This window comes from Saccopteryx bilineata, chromosome 2, assembly GCF_036850765.1.
Source record: "Saccopteryx bilineata isolate mSacBil1 chromosome 2, mSacBil1_pri_phased_curated, whole genome shotgun sequence".
Lineage (NCBI taxonomy): Eukaryota > Metazoa > Chordata > Mammalia > Chiroptera > Emballonuridae > Saccopteryx > Saccopteryx bilineata.
This window is the reverse complement of record NC_089491.1, coordinates 261059276-261069112: the sequence shown is the minus strand read 5'-3', so window position 1 is coordinate 261069112 and position 9837 is coordinate 261059276. Positions and strand designations below refer to the sequence as shown.

The 9837-nt window shown below is 44.5% G+C and overlaps 1 protein-coding gene across 1 annotated transcript in view; it reads left to right on the top strand.

Moving 5' to 3' along the window:
• The first annotated feature begins 767 nt into the window (after nucleotides 1-767).
• GRK3 (G protein-coupled receptor kinase 3) overlaps nucleotides 768-9837 on the top strand; it is a 107751-nt gene continuing 98681 nt past the window's right edge. The window contains exon 1 of the mRNA XM_066260274.1: nucleotides 768-1116. Coding sequence (XP_066116371.1) covers nucleotides 1004-1116 — 113 coding nt within the window. The 5' untranslated portion in view covers nucleotides 768-1003. The remainder of the gene's footprint in view (nucleotides 1117-9837) is intronic.

Below are 9837 nucleotides of genomic sequence, written 5' to 3'. Positions count from 1 at the left end.
AGTAGGTGCTCTCGGATTATCTCTTGAACTGATAACCACAAGAGCAGGAATACTAATTCTCATTCTCACAGATCATTTTAGTACCCTAACTCAAACCTCCCGCCTGACGGCCACGGAGCAGTGACCACCTCGAGCAGACAGCTCCTCCAACCGTGGGATCCCTAAAGGCGGCTCGGCCCAGAGGGGGAGCTTTCACCCCACTTTGACCGGCTTGGCATGAGACATAACTTTCTCCAGCTGTTGGGTGTCTCTTTGCTGAGTTTACAGAGGGGATGTTCAGGGTTAGGAGGAGGTTTGGGGGCGCTGTTGAAGGGCAACTTTGACCGCGCCTTCAGCATCATCAGTGGGGAGGAACATCGCTGGGGCCACCCCAGACCTCCTGAAGGAATGCTGATTGAACTCTTCTTATTGAAAACTACTGTGTCTAGGGCACGGTGACCTCTTGGGTGGTGGGTGTCGGATCCTGTGCAAGTCCGACTTGCAGTGGTCCTGGGGGGAAAAAGGGGCGTGAGAGCGAAGATCTGGGGGCGGGAAGTCGGGAGCAGGAAAAGGAGAGGAAGTCCCTCGTGGCCTCCCCGAGCGGAGGGCGGGACGGTGCTGGCGGGGACTCGGTCAGGAGGCCAGGGGTGGGAGGGCCTGGCTGGTCAGTCCGAGCGCGTAGGAGCACTGACCACTGCAGCCCCTCTCACCGCGTCGACCCCTCGCGGAAGGGGCGGGGACGGGGGCGCGTGCGCGGGCCGCGGACGGCGCGCGCGGGGGCGGGGCGGGGCGCGGTGACCCCGGCGGGCGCGAGAGTGCAGCGCGCGCCGGGCACTAAGTGGGGCGCGGGGGGCGCGTGCGCGAAGGGGCGCGCGCGTGCGGGAGCGCGCGGGGGGGCTGCCCCGGGGCGGCCCCCCCACGTCGGGGCGCGGCGGGCGGCGGCGGCGGGAGCGCGTCCCGTCCCGGTCCCGAGGAGCCGCCGCCGCCGCCGCTGCCGCCGCCGCCGCCGCCGCCGCTCGCCAACATGGCGGACCTAGAGGCCGTGCTGGCCGATGTCAGCTACCTGATGGCGATGGAAAAGAGCAAGGCGACCCCGGCCGCCCGCGCCAGCAAGAGGATCGTCCTGCCTGAACCCAGGTACCAGCTCCGCGGGTCCGCGCCGCGGTCCCCCTCGGCCGCCAGCGACCCCCTGCGTCTGGGAGGGTCGGCGACTTAGGGGAGTGGGCGCTGCGGGGGGGTGGTAGTTCCCGTCTCAGAAGCGGGGCAGCGGAGAGGGCTTTCGGGGGGACTCCAGGAGAGAGCGCCGCAAAGTGACCCGCGCGGCGAGGGGCTGGTAGGATGTGTTATGACTTCGGTGGGTCAGCTCTACACTTGTCGCCTCCTCCTGTCCCATCTCTGTCTCTCAGTCCAGACCCATCGCTGCCCATCCTAGTCTTATCAGTGCCCCTCCCTGTTCCATTGCTGTGGTTCCCACCTTGCCCCATCCCTGTCCTTGTTGCCCCATCTCTGTCACCCCTTCTGCTCCATCCTTACCCTTCCCATCCAGCCCCATCCTTATAGACCCCTTCCGCCCCATTCCTGTCATTCCCATGTGCTCTATCCTGGTCGTCCCTTCCCTAGTTCCTGCTGTCACCCTTTCCAACTCCATCCTCTCCTCAGTTCCCCTCTGGGCTCCTTAGCGGGGGAGTGCAGGCGTAGTGTCTTTTGTCCCAGGTACTTAAGCTGCAGTTTTCAGTGCTTGCTCCCCTTTAGGTCCAATAGTCTAGTCAGCTTCCTACCCACCTTTTCCTCTCCTCTGTGTCCCCAGGCAGTAATTGGATTGCGAGCCACTGAGTTTTCTTTTTGGTGCTGAGTGTGTCACCTGAGCTGCTTCTCTCAACTTGCAGATCTACTGGTGGCACTTTGTTAAAACATTGAAATAGGACTTAATTAAAAATGCACATTGAATGAGTGATTCCAGCCCGGACTTTGTTGTTTAAACGACCAGAGAAGGGCGCCCATGGAATTGGCAAGGGGTTTGGTGAGGCCATACCAAGTTATACTTTTATCTTGAAAATGATTTATTATTGATGAGCTAATAAAAGACTTCACTAGTTCATATCCTTAGCACACCCCCAGAAAAGGTTCTTCATAAGATTAATAGTGAGTTTCAAATAGTGTGTCAAAGCAAGAGGGTTGCCCCCCTGGGCCCTCCCCCCCCCCCCCCGTTTCTTTCCTAATTAACACTATCATGTGTTGTACAGTGAAAGTGGCTTCTTGACGCTAAATAGCTCTTGGTGGAATTAGTGATAAAAAGAGGCATCTTTTTTTATGGTGAATTTGAAGCCATGCAATTTTGTAAAATACTGGAACCTGCACCAGAAAGCATCAGTCCTTGAAGTTTTAGACACCCAAGATTGCTTCAATGTTACCTTGACATAAGAAAAGAAAAAAAAATTTTTTTTGAAATCTTTCTTTTGATGCTAAGTGATCACCAGATTGTTTTCACAGGTCCATTTATGAGACCAAGCTCTATGCTATAGAAAATGTCAGCCTCTTTGAGTTATTTGTTGTGGAAAGCCAAATTGTGTAAATGAACACATGTTTGCTGATTATTTTTGGTTTGCAGGTTCTTCTTAGCCCATGCATCTTGTTGGTTTTGCAGGGAGTGCTTTTTGATAAGCAATGCCAAGCAGTAAAAATCAGGGAAGAGTGCAGACCTTCCGGAGTGTTGTGAAATTAATACTCTTGTTCCAGACTTGAATGGTAGTCAGTGCTGTTTAAAATTTCCGGCAAATGGGAAACTAAGTAAAGCAAAAACCTCTTCCCTCCCCAAATCAAACCTGAATTTCATTAAAAGAAACTGCGTTTCTATAAGCATTGTATAAAATGCTTGCTTTTTCTCCTGCCTTTCCTATTCTTCCTAAAGGGCAGAAAGCCCTAAATATATAATTTCTGTATATGAATTCAGTAAATCTTAATTCAAGCGCAGTTTTTTGGGTGTGTGTGTGTGTGTGTGTGTGTGTGATGTATAATATTACTAAAATTAGGAACTTCTGTTCATTTTTTTTCTTGGTGTTTCGAACTTAGTATGACTTCTGCTTTTTGGTGTCCTTAAAAACATACGTACTTTCGTGCTTAGAGTATTCACTTCCTTGTATAAATGCCTTTATTTTAGGTGGTATTCTTTAGTAAGGTTTTTTACTTTTCAGGCAGAATTAGTCACTGCAAGCTTATTTCTTAGGACATTTTAGAAATGAGAAATATCAACAGGAGAGCAATTTTAGGAAACAGCTCTTTAGTAATTGATATTCTGTTGCTATTTTTAAAATAGACTCTTGAATTAGGCCATTGGAACCTCCTCCAGGGATCCTAATTTGTTTTGTATTTATCTCAGTGGCTTTGGCTTGAGTTTTGTAATATGACTATTTACATAGTAACCACCACTCCTTGAGCTGTGTTAGGATTCTTTTACATTGAGATTATCAGGCAAAACATCTTGCAAGTTTTTTTCTACCACTGGATGGCAGTTAGTGGCCTACCTGCTGGATTTCGGGGATATAAGGTTGGGGGATTTCTACATATCGTTAAGAAAGTTAATTTCATGCTAAAATGCCTCAGCATAGTGACTCAAAAAGACTAGTTTAGTTTCACTCTTTTGGTAAAGGTAACTGCTGGTCAAATGTTTTCTGATGAGAGTTTCTACTTCATTTTGGAGTGGTCCCTGTGATCACCAGTCTTTGGTATTCTTGTAAAAGAGCTTTAGATGAGTAATTTTAGTATCTAAATGACAAACGTAAAACCAGTCCCTGGCCTGTCACACTAGTGACTTTATTTCCAGCTAATTATTTGAAGTCACTATAGTCCTCTCTGTGCTTCCTGATTTTAGTTCCTTTGCCTTTTCCACCGTTTTAAACAGAAAAGCAAGAGAACGAAACCAGATCTGGCTGGGACTGCAGTCCCCTGTGCTATTAGGGGGAAGAATCTCAGAAAAATGGAACATTCGGCCCAGGGGGGATGTTACTTCTCTGAGATAGCAAGAGGCAACCATTTTGTTATGTTGACACATTATTCAGTTAACAAACCAATGGGTGTAAATCCTGTGAAAGCTGACTATTTGTTCAAATTATAGAGCTACTGTAGTTTACCGAAACATTTGTTGAGCTAATGAAGCTGATAATGGGATATATTGGGAAGAGTAAACTGATTCAAGGACTCCCTGTGCAGACCCAGTTAAAAACATCATTCCGACATGTGTGTCAGTCGTCTTAGGACCAGTGAGAAGGGAAATACTTTTGTTTAATAGGGTCTAATTCATAAACCAATGCCTAGAGAGGCTTAACATTTTAAGTAAGGCCTGGGGTGATCAAGACAGCTTTTATGTTAGGCTCATTACTCTTTTAACCTTTTTCAAACAATGAAGTTTGGTCAGCTTCCACAACCATGGTTGAAAGAGGTTGAGTAACACAAAACTGCCCTTTCCCCTGGGGTGTCATTTCTGCTTACGTGGACCTTGCAAATTTTGGATCATCAATTGCAAAGCTTGTCATTTTAGGGTAGCCGTACAAGACGACAGTAGGTCTGAAAACAGCATTTTAAAGATCCATTTTTCACTTCCTTGGGACATTTAGACAGTCCTCAAGGAGACTTGTGATATTATTTATTTTGGTTGATTTGAGTGCGTGATTGTAGAGCTGTCTCTCTGAGCCACTCAAAAGGGAGTCTCTGAGGAACCTGACCCAGACCACAGCCCCTTCCTGCAGCGGGTTTACAGTCGCGTGGGAATCACACAAAGAACTGAGCCGAGAAAGGTGCTTACTTCAAAGTGTAGTTGCTTGAAGGCTTTGTTTAACAGAGGACAAGCAGCATTTGGATGACTTTTATTAGTCTGTATTCAGAGAACACATTATATTTGCTGATTGTTTTACAATAAATCATTGCTTATTCCCTTTGAAGAGCTGTCTAGCCTTACTCTACATAGTAATATAATACTATGAGTTTGAATCATTCTATTTGTAAAACTCTGATATGGAATTAATCTCGAGAAGTATCTCAGTTTTCTTCTTTCGTGGAAATGGAGTTTCGTCAGTCATTTCCCGAACTCCATTGAGTGATCGGTGGATAACTTGAAACAGTCTTCTCTCTTCCGGTGGTAAGGGTATTCTAAGCCTGCACTCTCTGTACACCCAGCTGAACTTTGAACTGAAAAGTCAATGTTGAAAGAAAGAATAGCCTTCAGAAATAAAGGACCTTTTCTTGTTGATGGGAGGGTTTCTATGTATAAAACAGTGGTGATGTTCTTGCTTCTCTTTCACCAAAGGCACAGATACAAAATGTAATTTGTTCTGAACTTTCAGTTATTATTTCATTCTTGATCAAAGCTAATTTGTGCCAGGGACTTACTTGAAGATGGAAGGGCTGTGAGTAGCTGTCACTTCTTAGAAATAGATGTTCCAGTGCAATCAATTTAGGACCTAGAATCTGCCCAAGTCAAGCACTGTGCAATGCTTTGAATTATCAGCCCATTTAGACCTCCTTGATTCTAGGCAGCCCCATCTGTTATATGCGGTGTCTTAGAGACAGCCTCTTGAAAGTGCCTCCACAGCACACTGAAATTGGCTTTGCCAAACATCTGTTTGGACAAGGGTGGGAATGTCTGGATCAAGTACCAAGGCTTGTAAAAGGGAAGTGTAGGTCTTCTTCATCAGTAAGTGGCTGGCTGGCAGAGTTGGAAATTCAGAATCGTAGAGAACAGGACGCTGGGGTCCCTATAGCCCTGACAAGGGAAAGAGAACTTTAACTTCCATGAAGTAGCAATATAATAACTTACCCTTTCTTGGGAGCTCACCCTCCACCGGGCAGTTTATAGAATTAGTTCATTTGTTCCCCAGTGTTATTACAGAAGTAGCATCAGCCTCATTTTACTGAAGGAGCAGGTGCTCAGGGAGGTTAAGGAACTCTGCCCAGATGACAGCTGAACTTGGCCAAGGTTTCCCCGAATCCAGGTTCTTTCTGCCTTGCTGTGCTGGCTCACAAAATAAATAACGAACACCCTCCCCGCTTATTTTGCCAGCAACAGACAGAATAGCGATAATTTTTTGTTTGGGGAGACATTGTTTGGCCGCTGTCTCCATCGGCGAGCAGTGCAGCATTAGAAGAGTCAGGATGGTCCTTGGAGACTGAGAGAGAGCAGCTCTCCCCCCCCCCCCCCCCGGGACCCACGAAAACAGTAATTATGACTAAGTGAATAAGCAGTTTGTTTCTTATTTCCCATGAGGAGCTTGAGGGTTAAATGTCTGTTCTGTTTAACACAGACGTGCAATCTTGCTTCTCTTGATGAGAAATTGTATAATAGGCCTCTTCTGCCTCCTCCCCCCACCCTCAGCCAGCAAACAGTATTTCAACAGTTAAGAAAAAGGGCATCTCAGGCTACCTCCCTCTCCCCTCTCCCCCCTCCCCCAGAGATATCCATTTCTGGGAAAAAAGTAAAAGGGCAAAACAATATTTGGGGCTTTATTTGCAGTAAAAATCACTTCCCATTCACACAACCTTCCTTGGCTAATGAAACTGTGTATTTGAAGGATATTGTCGATGAAAATGTGTTCTGTGTGCACCATGGTCTTGCCTGACCTCATTCTCTGAGCATTGGTAATGGGGAAATGGAAATTGATTAAGTTAGCAACTTCTACTTGTTATTAAGTCATTTGTATGGTAAGTAATTTGCATGCTAATGAGGCTGGATGTCCCAGACCTGCCTCTGCTCCTTCTATTTCTCCCTTCTTCTTCACTGTTTTTGTCATTGATTGGAAGTTAGAACCCCTGAGCCTTTTTTGATTGCTGTAGGGGTCTAAAATGCCAGAGAAGTAATAGCTCGGCTTCTCGCTTATTTCCTGCAAATGTTTCTTCTAATTGGGGAAGTCTTCTTTTAGGTCATGGTGCTTCAGCCTTAGGGCAGAGCACCAACGTGTTCTACTACTTTGTGCAGGACAGGATAGGAAAAGCCCATCAGAGAACACGGTGGAAAGATGTTTGCACTCTATATACTTTGTGATGGGTGATTTGTAACAGTCAGCCCTGACCCAGCCTTGGGCTCCTACTCTTGTTTGTTACCATTTCCTTCTCCCAGGGTCTCAGGGGCAGGAGAGGGTGATTATATGGAAGTAGCTAGGACAAACCTTCACCCTTTAGTGAACTTGAAGGCCAGCTCTTATCGCTGATCCCTCGTTTTCCTGTGCTCTCCCTGTTATACTATATCATACTACAATAAAAGAGAAAGTTCTAGATTAGGAACCAGGAAACATGGACCTGATTCCACTGACAACTTGCCACGGGTCCTCAGTAAGTTACTTAAATTTCTCTGTATTCAAATTCCTGTCTGTACAATGTGATATCTATTCATTTCTGATCCTGAACTGTCCCAATAAAAATCTCAGTCTCTTGTGAGCATTTTCTATCCATGCAGTATATTTGTAAACAGCAGGGGACACTAATTTCAAACACAGCTCAAGAGAAAATGATTGGAAGAAATATTAAAAGGTAATTTTGTTTAATTGTACCATGGGTGGTGGTGGTTGGAATTATATGCAGTACAAGACGTCATACCTTTAGAAAGCACAAAATAGTAGCAGGTATAAGGCAGTGTTTTGCAGAGACCCTTGTGCCATGTGTTCTGTGGGACAGGTTCAGGAGGCAGGACTTATGAAAAGTTGAATTGTTAATGGGGCAAGGAAGAGCAAATGTTGACCTTAGACTCATAAGTAGGTGATTTTCCCAGATTTCTTCCTTTAGCTGTATTGTGCCTGTTTGTCAACACATGGTGCCTGTGGCTGTGTGTCTACACTTGGTGCCTCACTTGGTTCCTGTTCTTTCTTCCCTTCCTCTCCCCATTTCTTTTTCTCCCCTTCACCTTTACCATCCTCCCATCCATCCATCCATCTATCCATCCATTTATTCATCCATTTTTATTCATCCATCCATCCATTTATTCATTCATTTTTCCATCCATCCATCCATCCATTCATCTATCCTGCTCTGTTGGCTTCAGTATGAGTTCACAAGCATGCTGCTGTTAAATATAGACAAGTAAGCAATTAGGAGAGTTGACTCATCCTTTAGAGGTGTTTGCTTCAGTAAAATGAACTGAAAATTCTGATCTAAAAGCAGCAGGCTTTAATGTATTGAGCATAAGGCGATTCATTCCAGTCTTCCTTATACATCAACAGATTGCATATGACTAACATTGTAGTATATTATGCTTGAAAAGATCTCGGAAGACATCCAATGTAGTCAAGCATTGGATGGGTGACCTCTCTCTAACATCTAGGGTCGTCTTTGCGGGGCATCTTTGCAAGTTCTGTGGTGTGAGAAAGTTCTCTTATAAATCATTCTGTGCACCAATCTCTTACTGTCATTTTGTGGGCATGCAAAACAGGTTTAATCTCCCTGAAAAGGTAGAGCTCTTCAAATAGCCTTTTGTAGGAAGTTGTGATCAGTTCCATCAGTCATTCCACATGCTGAACTTTGCACACTGCCTTGGAATCTGCTCATCTGTCTGAATATTACCTGGCTCAGTAAGAATATTAAAATTTATGAAGACTAAAAAGATATCTGTAAAATTACCTAATATATTTAGTGATAGCAAAACTGGTAATGAATCCTATTTCCGGTGTGTGGTTGAGTCCCTGTAAAGTTCCATTATAGGGAGAAACTTTCTGGTTCCTCAAAGGATTTAAAATTCATTACTGCAGTTTGATTGGGGTAATAATGTTTCCCTTAGTCAGAATCTGGAAGCTAGTCACGGGCTCCATGTGTATTATGACAACAGCTGACGTTTGCTGAGTACTAAGAAGTGCTAGGCATGTGTACTTTTTAGACAATTATGAGCTAAAATATTTTAGGAAGAGCCCTGGCTGGATAGCTCAATTGGTTAGTGCATGGTCCTGGTACACTAAGGTTGTGGGTTTGATCCCCTGTCAGGGCACATACAATAATCAACCAATGAATGCATACATAAGTGGAATAACAAATTGATGTACAATATCTCTCCCTTCCTCTCTCTCTAAAGTCAATAAAATAAAAAATTTAAAATTATAAAAAATATTTTAGGAAGAAAGCAAGCAAGTTTTGTGTTGAAGTCTTCTTGAGAGTATTTCAGGGTGTATGTTTCATATATTCAAAAACTGGTGCTCTGTTAGCTGGGAAGGCAGCTGTTTTCTTCATTTTCAGTAACACAGCTTTCCTGAATAATAAGCTCTTGGTTTGTGTGTTGTGTAATTAAGTAAGTCCAGTGCTCTCTGTTATCTTATCTAGAAAGATAACTGGTTATATTTTCAGGTTATTTCTTCTTAGTTTACTATATCGGTATTGCTTTTGATAAAGGTCTAAGTTAAAAATGAACTAGAAGTTACACGGGAAGGCGTTTACACAGCTGTGAAATACTGCAGACTTTCTTCTTGCCTTGTGACTGTCTGAGGCTACGATGACATTTTAGATGTATCTTTTAAAAATATGAGGCTTTGGCTGTGTGGTGGGGGGCGGGGCACTTTGTATTCCAGTTTATAATGGAATGAATCCTAATGGGCAAGGTCATGGCACTTCAATACATGTTTTTTAATGGGTCCCACTTTTTCACCCACATTTGCTATTTCTTTTCTTATAACTGGGAAAGGACTTATGCAGTGACCCTTGTCATGACATGTTAAGTATGGAGTGTCAAGTTTTTGTGGCCTTTGTTTTCCATCTAGGACTTGTTAGTGGCAGTGGGGGAAAGCTCATTACTTATGCAAAACATCTCAACTAGAATTGGTCTAGAAGGGAAAGGTGTTCTCTGCACAATAGCAATTTTAAGCAATGAATGAGAAGATACTATGTCAGTGTCCT